At 40.8% G+C, this 18445-nt stretch overlaps 1 protein-coding gene across 3 annotated transcripts in view; it reads left to right on the top strand.

Moving 5' to 3' along the window:
• Window positions 1-18445, top strand: part of LOC115394511 (dipeptidyl aminopeptidase-like protein 6) — a 191574-nt gene that overhangs the window by 160257 nt on the left and 12872 nt on the right. For all 3 annotated transcript variants that reach the window (XM_030099837.1, XM_030099838.1, XM_030099839.1), the window contains exons 8-14: window positions 1645-1765; window positions 13024-13178; window positions 13254-13351; window positions 14649-14772; window positions 14852-14890; window positions 14983-15090; window positions 17825-17916. In XM_030099837.1, coding sequence (XP_029955697.1) covers window positions 1645-1765; window positions 13024-13178; window positions 13254-13351; window positions 14649-14772; window positions 14852-14890; window positions 14983-15090; window positions 17825-17916 — 737 coding nt within the window. The remainder of the gene's footprint in view (window positions 1-1644; window positions 1766-13023; window positions 13179-13253; window positions 13352-14648; window positions 14773-14851; window positions 14891-14982; window positions 15091-17824; window positions 17917-18445) is intronic.

Consider the following 18445-nt stretch of genomic DNA (forward strand, 5'->3'; position numbering starts at 1 on the left):
TTTGGATTAAATGTTAGAGTATCCATTGATAATCCTTTAGGAGTGTAGCATAATTGCACTACCGCGAGGGCGCAGTGTTTCCATCTGTCTCTGTTCTGAGCTGAAAAGGAATCTCGACAGCTCCAGGTATCTTTGACCAATCAGAGAGCCCCTGAGGCTCTAACCGTGATTGGTTGAGGGGCGTTCGTCACACGTTCTTGTGGGAGGGGCTTAACTTGCGTAAGGGCGTGATGTCAGAGAAAACAGGACAGGATTGGCTGTGCTGGGTTTCAAATCGCCATCTTAGATGGGTCAAATCGCCATCTTGCTTAGGTAAACCTAAGCAAGATGGCAGAGATGCTGAATCCTGCCTACAGCACCTTTAAGACGTGAAAATAGACACCAAGATCATTGAAATCAGTCATATACATATGTTACAATGAATAAATGTGTTTCGTAGGGCAAGTTGGCAGCCATCTTGAAAAATGGCCAGCCAGCTCTTTCTTGTTGATGCAAGTGAACAGGCTGTTGCAGTAGTCCGGCCGCAAGGATATGGACGCATGGACGATCGTTCTTAGACACCATGGGTCTGAGTTTAACGATATTGCGCAGCTGGAAGAAACAGTTTCTAACCAGTTGCCTTGAGTCGTGGTCCAGTGACATGGCGTTGTCAAACATCACCCTAAGGTTCCTCAGTTCGGCTTTGGTGGAGTAGAGGGGCTCAGATCACCAAGGTGCCAGTGAAGAGCAAATCTTCTACGGTGTTCTAGTAGCAGACTGCTGAAGTAATTGGCTCGGTGTGGCAGTGGACGACCGCTTTCTTAGCCCTTCTCGCACTGTTGGGAGGAAGTGAGAACTCAACTCGCAGCAAATCGCAGACAGTATCGGGCTTCACGCTGTGCATATTTCAGTCGTTCAGCCTCCTAGGAGTGAATCGTCGTTGGAGAATCATTCACTAACCGATAATGTGATACCTGCTTGAGGCCAAGAGATTCCATAATCCTTGAGATACAGAGTGAGCCCCTTTTTCTGTAATAGCCTGAGATTGATTTCAGCATGGAACATTTTAAAATTCCAGCCCCGAGAGCCGCCCCGCCCCCACCCAGCCACGTACACTGATGATCTCTTATTCTCTGTAATGAAAGAGTTGACCTTCAGTTATCTGGAAAGCCCCGCAGGTCCGTGGAGGAGAGCGTCAAAGTCAAAACCCGGTCTCAAGGTTGGGCGTCTTATCAGAATCTGAAAGGACTTATTTTCCCCTCTTTGTACTCTTATCAAAACTCAGATTTTACTCTAATCCGAAGGCGCCGTCACGCAGTAATGTGTTTCCCTGATGTCTCAGTGGAAGAGTGTCAAATCTGATGCAGCAATGTGATTTCATGATTTCTCTCCTTCCTGAGGTCTTCTTCCGGGAATATATTGTTTCCATGTAAATATCAGACAGTCCCCAGGTTTTCTCTCTGTGACTTATAATAACAGTTTATCACCCTCCAGTTTCAGTCCATCAGCCTTTGTTGATTGACAGCATGATAATATCTTCATCTAAGCCTCGATGTTGAGTTAATTAACCATTTCACAATTTATCCGCCCACAAAAGCCAAGTGCGCATGAACGCACTTCATTATGCGGGATCTCAGTAAGTCAACCCCTTTGTGTCTCTCACAGATTTTCATTTTCGAGAACAACATCTACTACCGGTCGAAGGTGGAGAGCCGCTCCATTCGGCTGGTGTCCACTGGGAAAGAAGGCGTCATCTTCAACGGGCTCAGTGATTGGCTGTATGAAGGTAAGACAAAGATGTGTTTCCAATAACTGACAAAACACGCACACACACACTCACACACACACACACACACACTTTTATGACTGTCTTTGACTTGCCTTCCTGCTGACTCACGCTCACCAGTGTTTTGAGCCTTAAAAATGGATGGACTAAAATCAAGGATATATTTTGTTTGAAATTTAAAAAAAATGTACTTGGTTTCATTTGGCCTGATTAGAGTTTCGTTTTGACCAGAAGGCTCTTATGTTTGACACCCCTCCTGTAGGGTCTAATCTATTTTTACTATACATGAGAAGGTTAAAATTTAACTTAAACAACTAAGCTTTAAAAGAAGCAGTAATTATTGGATGTGCTGGCAGCCATTTTGGCTTGATTCATCAGCTGAATCTTGCCACTGGATGAATATCCAATCTGTATTTGTCTAACCAGGAAATATCTTAAAAACTTTGCACTGCTAAGCCTGTTCATGACAGCTAATGCTTAGTATTTTAAATATTCAAATCCATTTCAGTATAAATGATTTGCAAAACTTCTTTTCAAGACAAGAGTCTTGTAAAGCAAAGACTTATATTTACACTGATTATGAAATTAATGAAGCCAAGTGCAAAAAATATCTATTTTTTTCCCTGTTGACTTTTCCCTTCATCTCATTGGTCTAATTTTAACACTCGGTGGCAATACAAATATCTGACAGTAACGACAGGAGACAGCTCAGCTCCCGAGTGTTTGTCGTTGGATTAATATTGTCGGCATGCAGCGCTTGATTTCCTGCAGGTAAATTAAAAATGGACATCGTGTCAGTTTCCGTCTGCAGCCCTGAAACCGCGCGGCTCATTTGCATTAATTGTGTTGTACGTGGAAACACAGGCGTCGCTGATCAAAGCTCAACCTGAACGACCGGGGGACGGTTAGCATTCAGCTAATGACTGTGAACCCGCCGCAGCGGGGCGCGCTCTCTGCTCCAGTGGAGTTATAATAACGGCGAGGCAGCGATAGTAGGAATGGATCCACAACACGAACCTTAATCCTGGAGGGACACTAAGACCTCCCCCCCCCCCCCCCCCCCCCCGTATCTGTTTGATAAGCCCGGGGGAGCTCTGTGACTTCACACACAGCAACACAAAGGTTATCTGGACAAGAGCAGCACAACCCGTCCCTTCTCTTATTCCGTGTTTCCCACCCACGGCGCCGCTTATCTCTGCATTAACCAGGCTGATATTTGAAACCATCCTTCAGGAGCAATATCCATTGGCGGCCATTTAAACATTAATCAGAGCGTTATTGCGAACGCCTGACCCCCCCGACTCGTATTTATGGGCTGCTGAAGGCCTGGTAATTTACACTCATCATTTATTGGCTGAATAAATCTTTCACGCAGAGATAAAGCTCAGAATCGGCTTCATAATGTTGAGATAAAAATGAATCATCGAACGAGAGAATTGTATTTTTTTGATGTGATGTCGAAGTGCATTATTGTGAGAAGAAAATCTTGATTTGGTTTTGCTGATACTAACTGTCAACACTCATATTTAGATACAATCCTGGTTGATGTCATTAAATTTACGGATTAAACCAAATTCAAGGATGTGTGATAATGCATTCTAAAGTGATCCTTTCACGCTTACAGTATGATTATCTATTACAAGAGAGGCGATCTGATAGTTGAGGGTTTGCACACGAATGTAAGCACACACAATGAGCCTCATCTACTAAAGATCTGTGCTTGATAGTGCATGTACACACACAAACACATGGGAGCTGCTCAACTGAAAGGACTCACCAAGGATCAAATCTCACAAATTCATAAAAGATTCATAAACCATTGGTTCAGCACATTTCCTTCATCAAGATAGAAAATCTCAAGCTACTAAGGCTCCGTTGACGCGACGTTTCAGGTAAAAAAAAATCATTTTTGTGTTTTCTCTTTAGAAAAGCTTCACGTTTACACAGGAAATTTTTGAAAAACAAATCTGTTTACACAGGAACGGGCAAAAACACTGAAAATGACGAAGTTAGCATGTTGAGGAGTATGTGGACGGTTCTGTGGATATTTCATTCAAAGAACTCAACTCCCAGGAAAATATGGACCAAGAGGCAAACGTTTTTATTATTCATCCACTCAGACATGTGCTGAAGAACTAGTCATTCAACTGTTTTGCACATGCACAGCAGCAGCATTTCAGGAAAGTTGCATTTTCACTTGTTTCCACCGAGATAGCCAAAAAATCAAATTTTTACTGGCTTTGGGCACCGTAGTAGAGCAGATCAGAGCAGCATTCTTGAGAAATCGTGCAAATTATGATACAAGAATCAAATTTTGGCATGGTGGTTCTAAAGCGGTTGCTGATCAAATCTGCCTGATTGGACATTTCAAAATCAAGTGTGGTGGCCATTTTTCAAGATGGCTGCCAACTTGCCGAAACAGATTTATTCATTGTAACGTGAGTAAGCGACCGATTTCAATGATCTTGGCGTCTGTTTTCAAGTCTGCTGAACTGGATTTTGCTAGTCTTATAACACTATGTGCGACATTTTGGCTTAGTTTACTGTATTAATGATGCTTAGGGTAACTTTAACCCCAGCATTTGTACTGCCAGACTGAGAAGACCTTGGTTTTGTGACTATGTGGATTGTATTTGAAATGGTAAAATCACAAAATATTTTTTAAACTATTAATAAATTCTTCTGTCATGTTTAATTTTGGAAAAATTGACACCACGATCATTGAAATTGTCAAGCTACTCGCATTTCGGAGCACAAAGGTGACTTAAGGCTGGTCCATTCTTCACATGTACGCGCTTCCGCGTCCGCTTTGGAAGGTCCGCGCACCACCGATGCGGACGCGCTTTCTCCCATGCTACATTTTGAGCTCAGCTGTGCGCGTCTCATGCAGGCGCGGTGATCCACGCAGCCTCGAGAAGCTTTTCCGGCTCTACAGACTGTTTATCTGCTCCTTAATTGCGGTTTATTTAGAGAAAATTAAGCACATACATTGTCAGTCCATTATCTTTAAGTATTAAAGTTTATTTAGCCTTTTTTTTCTGTTTCTGAATCGCGGGGCGGCGCCGGAGCGATTAGTTACTTTTTCACTTCTGTCTGCAGACCTTCTCCTCCCTCCAGACAGTCTCTCTCTCTTTCCACGAGTTTTTCACTCTTTCGATGTCTTTAAGTGGAGCCATAAGGCCGGAGCTCCGTCTACTTTCACTTTTACTGTCATGTTTTGTTTGCTATGGCGCTCTGGCGCGGGCACACACTTCCGCGACCTGCGCGCAATGCGCAACGCGGTCTCAAATTCTGGCTGCTGCGCGGACGTCCGCGGATCGGACAGGAATTCATGACGATTTTTACGTCACGCGGACCAACGCGCACCCACGCGGACATGAGAAGCATGGACGGGCCTTCAGGCAGGTCAAATTGGGGCCATCTTGAAAAATGGCTGACATCTTGGATTTTTAAATGGCCAATCAGGCAGGTCTGATTAATAAGCCCTAAAGAACAATCAGGCAAAATGTCATGCTTGGATCGTAATTTGCACAATTTTTCCGTTGTCTGCTCCACAACTGTTTCTTTGTAAACAGACATTGAAAACACAAGGAAAGCTATGTATTGTGAACTGCAGCATCAGATGGATGGATTATTTCCTTTTAATATCTGACTGCAGTGAAAAGCTGTTAAAAAAGGTGTAGCAGCATATTGACGACGTAGTGGTTCAAACTGTTTCCTAACAACTTCCTCAGTTTGAGTCCAGTGTGAGTTTGCATGTTCTCCCTCCCCGTGCACAGACGTGCACACTCCATGTACTCTGGCTCACTTCCACAGTGTGTTGATAAATAGAAGGATTAATCAAATGAACTGGTTTACAGTGTTTGCCACTGCGTCATAAAGTGATCTATTTGTGTTTAGAACTGTCTGAACGTTGCCATGGCTACTGATGATAAATCCTGCTTTAAAAAAAAAAAAAAAAAAAACAATCTGTGTGATCCCGTAAATAGCTTTGGCGCTGGGCCCAGCCGTGATGCAGTCATGTGCGGAGCGGCGCCAGGTTGTGTAATGCTTACGTTCATCAGTGAGACTGAGAAGATTTTCCATGTTAATGACGCCGACTCGCTCCCGGCCAAAGGTCAAGTTGGCGAGACGAGGTTGCCGCCTGGCAGATGCCCCGTTCAGGGGTGAAAGGTTGGAAAATAATCCCCCGGGCTGGAATATCCAGCCGCTGCCGTCTTAATCCACGTGTTTGTAGGGCCTAGACAGAATGAAAAAAAAAAAAAAAACAGATTAGAAGTAATATTAAAAAAGAGCAGTGAGCATGTGTGTAACCGTCCAAACGGCCTCGGGAGAATCTGGAGTGTTGTGTCGTCTGCCTGCCGTCTGATTACTGAGGCCCTGCTGATACTGACAACACCCCGCGAGCGTGACGCCGCCCCGGGAAGCAGCCGTTTACCGGGCTGTGATAAAACGCCGGCGCGGCTTTGATCCCAGTCGCCCCGTAGATGTTTGGCCAGACGATTGTTTGCACGGAGAGGCTCGTCGGCCGGGTTGTTTTCTGTTTACCGCTCTGTTTGCGTCGGAGCCCGCGGCCCTCACGAGCACACCCCTGTGCACTGGAAAACAGACACATAATAAAGAGGAGTAAAACATGTTGCTTTTTGTTGAATGTGAGCTCAAACTGAGAAGTGATGTGAGGAAATAAGTTCCGTAGGAGCGATGTACCACAGGTAAAACTACAGCTGGTAGAATTGCGTGAAAATGGTCAGATTTCGATTGAATATTACTCATTTTGTTTAGTATTTCTTAAATAGACTTAACTGAAATGTCATCTAAGGCATTGTTTAGTATTAGCTAAAATCCACACAGCATCTACTCAGAATTCAAATTCAAATTCATTTTCAAATTCAAAAAACTTTATTGAAGTATCAGAGTTAATAACAGAGTACTCAGGTTTCATACCAAATTACAGTGGAGATACTTGTTTAACTTATCTTTTTTTAGTCATGTTCAATGTTAATTGCCATGGTGATTGAGTCACCTTTGTTGCATTATAATGATTTTAATACTATATATAACAGTCTGGATAAAGCACATGTTGTGTTGACACAGTTTCACAGTTACTTCTCCGAAATGCTATAGTACTCCATCCAGCTCAATATTAAGTAAATTGTCTACTGGAGGAACGCGGTTGGTTTGCATGGCAGCTGAATCTGTCTTAACTCTTTTCCCTCTTTATCTTTGCGCAGATTTTTTCATTGCACCGAACAAGAGAACTGTAGGAGAATGTTTCTCACCTCTCTTCTGTCATGTGCTTCGCTGTTCAAGCTTAATTATCACTTTTGCTGTGCAGCCAGTGTTTTGCAGGTTGTATTTATAGTGACAGCTGCTTCACTCACAGCTTTTTTTTATATATCATGTTGGCAGAAATGTCATGTGTTATCAGCCAGAATGGAGGTGTGTCCCTGATGGAAGTGAATTATATATTGCAAAATAAAAGCTAAAAAAAACTAATAATAAATGTCAACATAAGTGATGGACATGTTATCCCTCAAATGGAAAATAGACTGTTAACCAGAGTAAAAGAGAAGTGAAGTATCAACAGCTGCTTCTACAAGCTGCAAAAAGCTGACAAAGTTGAAATCTACAAAAGCTGCAAAGTCTGAAAAAACCTGAAACAGCTGCCAGAAGGCACACAAGCTGCAAAAGCTATGAAAAGCTGCAAGAGCTGAAAATAAATAAATAAAAACAAGTATGAAAGGTACAAAAGCTAATGGCTAGAGAAGCTGTAAAAGCTGCAAAAAAGCTCCAAAATGTTGCAAAAAACTGCAAAAGCTGATATTTCAGGACCTTTCATTGTCCAGATATCAACAGTCTGTTTCGCAACTCACTGAAGATCAGCTATTTGACCTGATTTCCAGTCATGTCTTGCTTAAAGTAATCCACTCTTTTCACTGTTTATGCCTCCATGCATCTTCTTACATACTTACAGCCTTCAATAATATGCAGGAGCATCACTCTAACAAAGCCAAGACGGTGATAAACCTTTTTGTTAATATATCGGAATAACTTGTCGTAAAAAATATCAATTGAAATTGTAAAAGCTGCAGTCAATAATACATGTACTATAAAGCTGTATTTCTTGGAAATAAAATGTATTTTTTGAGCAGTTTTCTGATCTAAATAAATTAGGCAGAGTTCACCATCATTTATACAATGCAGCGCTCTCTGAATTATGGTTGTGCAAAAAGTTGATCACATTCAAACTTTGTTATTATTGACTTTACTCAATTTGAAATTTGCCAATTTCATGATTTTCAGGGTAATATTGGTTTCTACAGTATTTAATGTTAATTAGTTGATGTTCCATATTGTCTCCATTCCATTTTTCAGTTATTAGACCACTGCACCACTTTGCTCTCTTGCGGCATAATTATCCATTCATTCTAAATGTAAATTATTTTAACAAGTAATACATTAATCAGGCCAAGAAACACAGTGGGTTGCATCCACAAATAAAAAGTTCTTCTAAAAACAAAGGTGTCCTTTCTTTCTGATGTGTCTCTGGTGCCCTCTGTTGGTCATTCTTCAAAAAGCTCTTCTCATCTGATCTCTTCATCAAAACACATTCCTGCATGAGTTATATTTCCGCAGGCGTTTCTTTTTTTATCGCCCATTAATAGTAAAAAAAAAAAAAATAAAATAAATAAAAAAATCAACTAAATGCCATCTGGACTGTTTGATTTTCCTTTTCCCATTAAGCTTGGCGCGCCTGAATCCGTCACCTCGCACTCATTATTTCCCACTGGCCACTTGACTCACGGTGTCTCATGCATTAATAATGTCCTCTGCTCAGTGAATAATGCAGCCGGCGCAGCAGGACGGAGAAAACGGAGAGGAGACGAGCCTCCGACAGCTCACCTTGGTAATCATGTGACAATGAGGCGGCTGTGGAGAGAAGAGAGATGCCGAAAGAAAATGAGAGCCCCTCATTAAAAGTAGCTCGATTCCTCACGCTTTTCTGCAGCTTCACCGTTTCCTTTTGTCCCCTCACTATGCAGATGTGTCAAGACCAAGCGCCAACCTTCACTGGTAAAAGGTGAAGATAATGGTGAAATGCAGAAAAGCTGTAATACTGGGGAAATTTCAGCAGGGGGCGATGATGTTGGTTTTGGAAAGACCCCGGGTCTTATTGGAACCACTTCAAAAATCCCAAGTTTCAGAGTACAAATAAACAAAGCGCTCCGTTTCAGAGCATGTTCTGGTCTCTATCACTAGTTTCTACAACCATGTTGTCTTGACCAGACTCTGATTTTCACATAATTAATCTGTTGAATTTATTTTATGAGTTGGTTTTGCATAAACAGCCCTATCACAGCGCCACCTCTGTCCACGTGATGCAATCCCAGACATCCTGCTCAGATTTCAGGACGCTATGGGGGACATATAAGTTTCGTCCATCTTTATAAACTGTCATTGGTTAGGGTACTTCTTGAGTGAGTACTCTCTCCTCGGACAGTCAAGGTGACTAAGGCGCCAAGAACGTCCCGCAGTGGAGGCGGCCATGCGGGACTCCTTTTTTCTTTTCCTTTTTTTTTTTCATTTATCTATTTTATTAGTCTCCATTTCTACATGAGGTTGGATTTGTAACTGAGTTCATTCATCAGCAGACAATGAGATTCCCGCCGAGGCGACCCAGCAGGCGACTAGTGGTCACACCAGGAAGGCCGAACCAGCAGAGCCTAACTGGACCAAAGGCAGCCGTTAGCTCTGCTTCTTTCTTCTCTCGTCAGTAGAAATTGATTTTAATTTACTGAACGGGGGAGACAATGGAGGCACTGTGGCTATTGGCAAGATATGCAGAAGAAAATAGCAGTAAAATCGGTGTAATCTCTCCTTCATGAGACTATACAGCCACATCTGGGAGTTTCTCGGTGAATCTACTGCATGGTGCAGGGGTCTAATGCCTCGCTTGGAAGCTTTTAGAGAATTACGTCTGAATCTAATGTTTAAGATATTCAGGTAAACTTGTCTAAAACCCTGGCTGTTGCACAGCTCTGTAAATATTGTTTAAAAGATTTTATTTTATATATTGTTCTTTCCTGTTCTTTCATTTTATTTAAAATGCTCATACAATTGTAAATACAAGGACTTCTCTTTTCAGAATGTTTATTTATATTACCTTTATCTAATAGAATTTCCAGTACTTCTCTCTCTTCTCATCTGTCCTTTTTGCTGTTTTTTTTTTTTCTCTTCATGTGGAGAGTGAAAAAAAAAGCCAGAGTCAAATAATTCCTTGCTTGTGATGCACAAACTTGGCCAATAAAGCTGATTCTGAATTAAAAAACCCCTTCACAATAGAGCTGAAGTTAATCTAGAAATGACCAAAGTGATGATGTGTTTTAGCTAAAGCTAATACACACACAGTCATTGTGAAGCAACAAACTGCTAAAACTCGATTTGATTTGATTAAAACTCACCAAAAACTACAGTGAAGTACATCTCCAGACTCAATAGATGTGGTTTGTTTGAAATTGCTGAACATACAGTACGATTGCAACAAGATATAGATTAAAAAATAATAATAATAATTTTTTTTAGCTCAAAATGATGCAGTGTTTACACAGCAGTGTTTTCAAATGGAAAACAAAAAATTTTGTTGCTGTTTGAAGGTACTTTTACACTGAAACTGTTAATTCTGGCCTCTCCAGAGACAGCCGGAGAAGTTCAGGTAAATTGTAACTTCAAAACTCTTTCCGATTCAACCAGCCCTCTTTACTAAACTCCCCCTTAGTTTCCCCCACATGCATGACTTTCTGTCTGACGAATGATCCTGCATATCAAGTCATTCCACTAAGCATGCACAGTTAATGAAAATGCTAATTGGTAGCTGATGTCTGCTAATTCCCCAAAGCGGGCACCCAGTCCCACGGATAAACAGCATTAATGACTTTTTAATTGCAGAAGTTGATATAAATGTCGCTCTGACAATAGGTTGAGCCGTTTCTCCGAGGAATCAATAATGACGCCCGATTGTCAGCGGCTGGTGTGGAGTTGTCACAAAAGTTGCCTGTTTCCTAATGAGTCGGCGTGTTGACTGACACTTGCTATTATTTTGGCCCCCTTAGTGGAGCAAAGTATGTGATTTGAGGATCAACCAATCATTGGTTGATATCCGGCATTTCAACGCATTTCGGCCATTTTTTTTTTTTTTTTTTTTAATCCATTGGCAGATAAGAGATCAATATGAAACGGGATTATTTTGACTCAGATTCAGCTGCATCTCTGTGTAGAGTTGCTTCAGCATTGTCCCGCCTATAGAACGATCTGATTGGTTACACTCACAACCAGCAGGCCTAACAGCCAATCAGCAAAGTGCCTGCAGCCATAGATATACGTGCATAGAGGAGAGAAGAAGCTTCATCAGTTAAATAAGCTCTGGAGAGGAGAGATTTTTCTCCCGACTGGCAGATTAATCATGTAAAGGCCGAATTCTGCTTTCCACACGGACGAGATGCCTTAGAACACAGTAAATCACAACATGCATTAAGAAAAAAGGCCCACTAGCTTAATGCTAACTTGAATGGGAAAGTCCACTGACATGCTAACAGTTAGCACAATAGTCGCAGAACTTGTTGGAGCAAATTAAACTGAGCAACATTTTACTGACTAATTACAAAACACAAACACAAATTGTTTCAGTACTAACAGACATATATTTCCCTCATCCCTATTCAAAATGTCAACACCAATATATTTAATTTTACTACAAATGAATATCGGCTGTAAATATCGGTTATCGGCCTCCTTGATTACCGATCATTGGTATCGGCCCCGAAGAAACCATATTGGTCTATTTTTAGTGTGATTGTTGCACTATTTCACTCTGGGGGACTTTCTGGGTCACTAGTCTGAAATGAGAATGCTGAAAATGGCACACGGAGAGGCGGCAGCAACCCCAAACACTAACAGTGCTGCTGTTACCTGCTTGCTCCGTTTGTAGGAAATATATACAGGCTGCGGTGATTTATGACCTCCGTATCTGCACCGACACTGAGCGAGAGAGCCCAAATATAGCAAGGAGGTCAGGCAGGCGTGCATGACTGCTGACAAGGCAGAAAAAAAATACAAAAACTTTGGACGTCGACTGATTCAATGACTTGAATCATTTGATTCATCTTCTGTTGTTTTGGTGAAATGAGATATTTGTTTAATTGGATACTGCAAGCTAAGAGACAACATCCATGCAACAGTTATTTCATTAGTGAAGACGGAGCAGAGTCCTCCAAAGCGAACCGCCGCTAATTAGATTTTTATTCATCTAACAGCACAGACTGATCACCCATAACATTAAGACCACTGGCGGAGGAAGTCAGGTTGTCTTTGTGACGCTGCTGTTCATTGGTAGGAAGTATTTAGAAGAGAGGAAAAAATCGGTAAGTGAAGGATCTGAAATGCACGTGATGAGACAGGAGAAAGCGCACCGCTGTTTGGAATAACAAAATCCTTTTTTTTGCAAAAACATCTCACCCTTTTTTGCACTGTGGAGGTGCAAACATAGACAAAAGAAGGGACAGATTTAAAAAGGCACAAGAATAAAATATAAACAGGAGGAATTAAGACTCAAATAAATAACACAATAGCAACAACAACAGCAATAAATATGTCAATGATTTACAGAATTAACATAATTTACAAAAATTACAAAATGACCAAGGTCAGAGGTATTTACAGTGATGTTTATGGGGGCTGAAGATTGTCTGAAGTGCATAGTTGGTTACTGTGTGTGTGTGTGGGGGGGGGGGAGGGGGGGTGTTGTGGGGGGTTGCATCGGGGATTGATGCCTTGTTCATGAGAGCGGTGGCAGAGGCGAAGAAACTGTTCTTGTGTCGTGAGGTTCCGGTCCACCAGGACCAGAACTTCCTTCCAGAGGGGAAAGTTTGGAAGAGTTGGTGACCAGGGTGGGAGGGGTCGGCCACCATCTTGCCTGCATGCCTCGGAGACCTGGAGGTGTAAAGGTCATGGGGTGTAAAGGGCCACATCTCCAACCCTGTAATGGAAAAGTGAGCTGTTTCAGCAGATTAGTCAGTCAGAGATGTGGACTTGGCCTCTAAATTCTGTACATGTCAAGGCTGAAGGATCATTTGTAGGACGCGTTTGACAAACTAGAATGAATTTATATCAGTTTCATCCCTTAATATTTCCACAAAACATTTTTCTACTTTCCGGATGTGCGCTGTGCTGTTGTTCTTCCCGTTTCTCTCTGTGTCTTCCAGAGGAGATCTTCCAGTCGCATATCGCCCATTGGTGGTCTCCAGACGGAGCCCGGTTAGCGTACGCCACCATCAATGACTCTCTGGTGCCCCGCATGGAGCTGCCCATGTTCACCGGCACGCCGTACCCCATGGGGAAGGACTACCACTACCCCAAGGTGACCGAATACACCCATTCCTAACAACATGCGCCGGTTACATAAAACAAAAAGTTATATCTTTTCTCTGTGCAGGCGGGCGAGGAAAACCCGGTGATCACGCTGTATGTGGTGAACTTGAACGGCCCCCTGCACACCATCGAGATGAGGAGACCCGATGACCCACGGATAGGGTGAGGCGTTCGAGGCAGACCTTTAGTCAGGTGGTGAACATACACCCGTCCTGTGGTTATTACTGACCATGTGGACAAAGAACAATGCATTCTAGATGTTAGTTGTTAGTGTTTGTGTCAGTAACAGTTCAAAATTTAAAAAAAGTACTTAGTAAAAAAATAATAAGTAGTAAGTAAGAAAGCATTGATAAAGCACTAAAAATAGTGAAAACAATATTGATAATGGGCAAATAAATGTAAAAAGTGCCAATGAAAGAATCATAATAGTTTAAAAACACAGCTGTCAGAGTTAATCGCTGTAGGGCTGACTAAAGATGATTTTTTTTTTTTTGATTGCATAATTACGTTTAGGGCTTTTTGTCAGTTTGAAAACTCTACTTTTAATGTACACAATGTATTAAATTGATCTACATGACACTTTTTTTGCAAGAAAATCTAACAAGGCTAAAAAAAAGATATTCTTCTCTGTGTTCAATTTCCAGTCAGGACACTCTGGTAAGAACTTAGTCGGAACGACTGCAGGAAGTTGCTGAAATTTCAACAATTAATTTAAATGAAGTGATTAAGGCTGATGAATGCTTTACATTATGGGCTGAAAACTGTCTTGAAAAGCAAAACAGCAGAATTATAAATATGAAATTCGAAGTGCAATGACTTGTGAGTGAACTCTGAAAATCCTGTGAATAATTGCGATTGAAACACGTATGTTTTGATAACCCTATTTAACAAGTACCTCATATCTTCTATTATTAATGTGACATTAGATTTAGCTCAATTGTAATCTTTTTTTGTCTTAAATTCTGAGCAATATCAAGAATCGTACAAGACTTTGCAGCAGCAGCTGCAAAATGTTTGAATCATTGAGCTACAAACCTGCGAGGAAACAGTCAATATGGGAAAAGGAGAATTATTGATGTTGGAGGAAATGAGCGTGGAGGCTGCTTCTACTTCTAATATATTACATGTTTCTTTCTAGCAGCAGTCTTTTCTGCTTCCATCATTATTTGGTCATATCGGGTAAATTTTCTCTCTCCAGTGATCCATTCTCCCTCATTACAGCCTTGTGTTTAGTTCCATTAAGTTTAATGCCTCCATTTGCTCGGTTCATATTTATACGCTGCCTCTCTGCTCTAATATCTCCGTTTCTCTGCTCCACGTCCTTAATGTTTTATCCCTACTTCCAAAAATTCAGACTTAATCTGCTATTAGTAAATGGAAACGTTATGACACGTTTTTTTTTCTCATCGTACTGCTTATCCACACACACAGAGTGAAATGACCTTTCTTCTTATGTCAGTGAGTATTATGTGACCATGGTGAAGTGGGCCACCACCACCAAGCTGGCCATCAACTGGCTGAACCGAGCGCAGAACATCTCCGTCCTGACGCTGTGCGAGGCCACGACGGGCGTCTGCACCAAGGTACCGCCCCTCATTGCTGCTCCTCGCCGCGGGCTTATTGAACCCGAACGTCTAAACACTGTCAAAACCGGCTTTTCAGAAACACGAGGACGAGAGCGAAGGGTGGCTCCACAGGCAGGTGAGATCCTCCGCAGATCAGTGAGATTCAGGCTTTCATGATTACCGCTGTTGCTCCGTTCTGTTCTGTTCTCTCCTGCTCGTGTCTTCCAGAACGAGAAGCCGCTGTTCTCCAAAGACGGCCTCAAGCTTTTCTTCACGCGAGCGATTCCTCAAGGAGGACGAGGGAAGTTCTTCCACATCTCCATGTCCATCTCTCAGGTGAGGGACTCGGATGATCTGTTGAGTTAGGCCAATGATTTCCTCCTCAATCCAGCCTGAAAGCCAATTTCAAATCATGGTTGTTGGAGCTATTTATTAGTTTTTGAGTATTTTCTGAATATTTTCTCATTTATTTTTTGTTTGTGTTATTGCATATAGTGTTTATTTTGTTTAGATTTATTATTTGTTTATTTTGCATGTTTGGTTTGGGTAATTGGCACATTATTTTCCGTTAGGCTTGATTTTGTAGAGTTAATTGGTACCACCTGCACTTGGAGGTTATTTAGGGAGGTTGCAGGTAGAGGATCAGCATGCATCTGGGAGGGGCTATGGTTTTTTACCAGCGTGAGAGAAGCAGCAGGAAGTGATCGCTCCAATTGTTTGCTTGCCATGGAGAATAAACCATGATAAAACCTACTGGAATTTGTTGGACTATGTTTTCTTTTGCCTGCATAAACCACGACCCGGTGCATCAGTGGCAGTTTGAAGTTTAAGTTTAGATTTTTTGATTTTTGTTGCATTTGAGACAAATAGCCACTACAATGGTTTTAATTACTGTTATAATAAATGTATAATTGCCTGTTTTAACTCAACTGAATTTTTTGTCTTCATAGTAATCCATTTAACTATGATCGATCAATTTCACATTAAATTGAAGTAAAACTTGCTGGAATGTCAATTTTAAAGTACTTTTAAATATGATTATGCTTTAAATCCTGCATACATTTACCTCCTAACGTGAATAATTAGTTGAAGGTTGTTGACCATTTGAAAGTAAATCAATTTACTCTTAATTGTTCATGTTAAAGTAGAAAATTAGAATTCTATGTCTTTGTTTTAAAGTGGTTGTCATTGATTTAATGCAGTGAAATGAGATTCTAACAGGAAAACACGTACATCATTCTTCTGGAAATCCTTTAAATTATACATTAATCTAATTTTGGATATTTAAAAAAAATCAAATTTGCTTTTGTTACAAAAAAAGACATCGGGATTTTAATGTTGAAGTGTTTGATTGATGATTTGATATGAAGTGTCCATTATTCTTTATTCTCCTTTCACACACATTTCAAACTACATCTGCATACATGTATATTTAAAGGTGCTGTAGGCAGGACTCGGCATCGCCGCCATCTTGCTTAGGGTTACCTAAGCAAGATGGCGATTTGACCCATCTAAGATGGTGATTTGAAACCCAGCACAGCCAATCCTGTCCTGTTTTCTCTGACATCACGCCCTTACGCAAGTTAAGCCCCTCCCACAAGAACCCGCGATGAACGCCCCTCGACCAATAGCGGTTAGAGCCTCAGGGGCTCTTCTGATTGGTCAAAGATACCTGGAGCTGTCGAGATTCCTTTTCAGCTCAGAACAGAGACAGATGGAAATGCTGCGCCCTCGCGGTAGTGCAAGTATGCTACACTCCTAAAGGATTATCAATGGATACTCTAACATTTAATCCAAAGAAAACACAGAAAAATTAGCATTGACTAGCAAAATCCTGCCTACAGCAGCTTTAACTCTTTGCATGAATCCACAATGCGGAGCAACTAAACCTTTAGCTGATTTTCTATTGATACTGAAAGTGTCACAAGTTGTTTAAAAAAGCTGAATCTCAGTTTTGAAGTAATGTAACAAGTAGTATAAAAATGCTGTATTTTATTTTATTTTAACACACATTGGTGGAACATCTCAGTTTTGAAATGATGATAGAAGAATGAACATTTGTTCAGAAAATCACATCTGCATCTCTTTTTTAACTTTGATGTTAAATAAGGTTTCCGTGGATTCACTGTCACGTTTTGTGCATAATATGTATTCTTTACAAATAGATGGGGCTCCAATGATAATTACTGTTAGACCTGATATTGGGAAAAAAAAATTCAGTGCTGCTTTGTAACAGTTAAACAGTTGCAGATTTTATTAGTGGGGTTTCCAGAAAATATCCTTCTGTTTGTAAAGTAGCCAAAATACTACTGCTTTGCTGAATAGATCAAAAACTTGAACACATCAGCACCACGGACAGCGACAGATGTTCACATGCAGTGTTATGCTGCTTCTTCTTGCTGCACTTAGTGATCCCAGATCAGTCCCCTGAAACTTTCTGGACCTCAGTGAATCTGAGCAACATGGATAAATTCATTCACACTAACTACATATAAACATACAGCTACTTGTGTGTTTTGTTTCACGAAAAGAAAAGAGGGAAAAGGAGAAAGGAAAAGAGAAAACAAATATCCCCCCCCCCAAAAAAAAAAAAAAAAATCAAGAAAAAAAATTAGAAAGGCTTCAAAAAAAAAGAAAGAAAGAAGAAGCTATTATAACTAAACCTGCTCTAACCTTTAGGATACTCTATAAGTTTCTGTAAACAGCTTCATATATCTAAAGAAGCAAAAATAGCCAAAATGCGTAAAATGACTAAATGACCAAAGTCAGAAAATATGTTCAAGAAAAGGAAATATCTCTAAAAAATGATTACAAAAACTTCAAACCAAACCCTAAAAAATGTGTAATTGTAACAATAAAACAAGGCAACTGAAATTTTAATGTTTTTCTCTTAGTTTCAGATGATTAATTTTTCGTCTCCAAGACAAATTAGATTTTGTGGAAAGTGGTGGAAGTTGCTCTTTTCCAGATTCCCGTTCTGAAACCTCCCTGTACTGAAGAAGTTTGTCCTCCCTCTCTCATGCAGTGTGACAGTAAATCTCCATGTTGCTTCCCTCTCCTCCCCCCTCAGCCCAACACCAGCACCGACACGCTGCAGTCCATCACGTCTGGAGACTGGGACGTCACTCAGGTCCTGGCCTACGACGAGGACAGCCAGCTGATGTGAGCCACACAAAACACACACCGACTGCAGCACTGTGCGAACGTGGTTCAATCACTTTACACTGTCTGATAAAGTGTGAAGTAATGAGGTTGTAGACTTTTTTTTGAAAACCTTTCACAAAGTAATACATGTAGTGACTCATGGGTTAGGATCATACTTTACAGATTCAGCATCTTGGCTATGATTGTATATTTCTGGAGTTGTTGATTAAAATACAGAAATGATTTTCTTACTTGAGGAGCTGTTGGATGGAAATATTTATATTTACATTTGATTAAAATTTGTTTTATGTTGAGATTGTAGTCATGTTCTGCAGTAATTGTTTGGATCTTGTGAAAATGTAGGTTTACCCTCTGAATTACAATGAAGAAAAATGTTAAGAGTTTAAAATTAACATTTATTACAGTAATATTTTACCAATCCAGTTCAGTGAAGGGTGAACTACATGACTCCCCGACATTAAATAAACCTTTCTACTCTATGAAATTACTGTAAACATCTTTCTGCCAGTAAAAAAAATAAAGGATT

The sequence above is a fragment of the Salarias fasciatus genome, chromosome 9, assembly GCF_902148845.1.
Source record: "Salarias fasciatus chromosome 9, fSalaFa1.1, whole genome shotgun sequence".
Lineage (NCBI taxonomy): Eukaryota > Metazoa > Chordata > Actinopteri > Blenniiformes > Blenniidae > Salarias > Salarias fasciatus.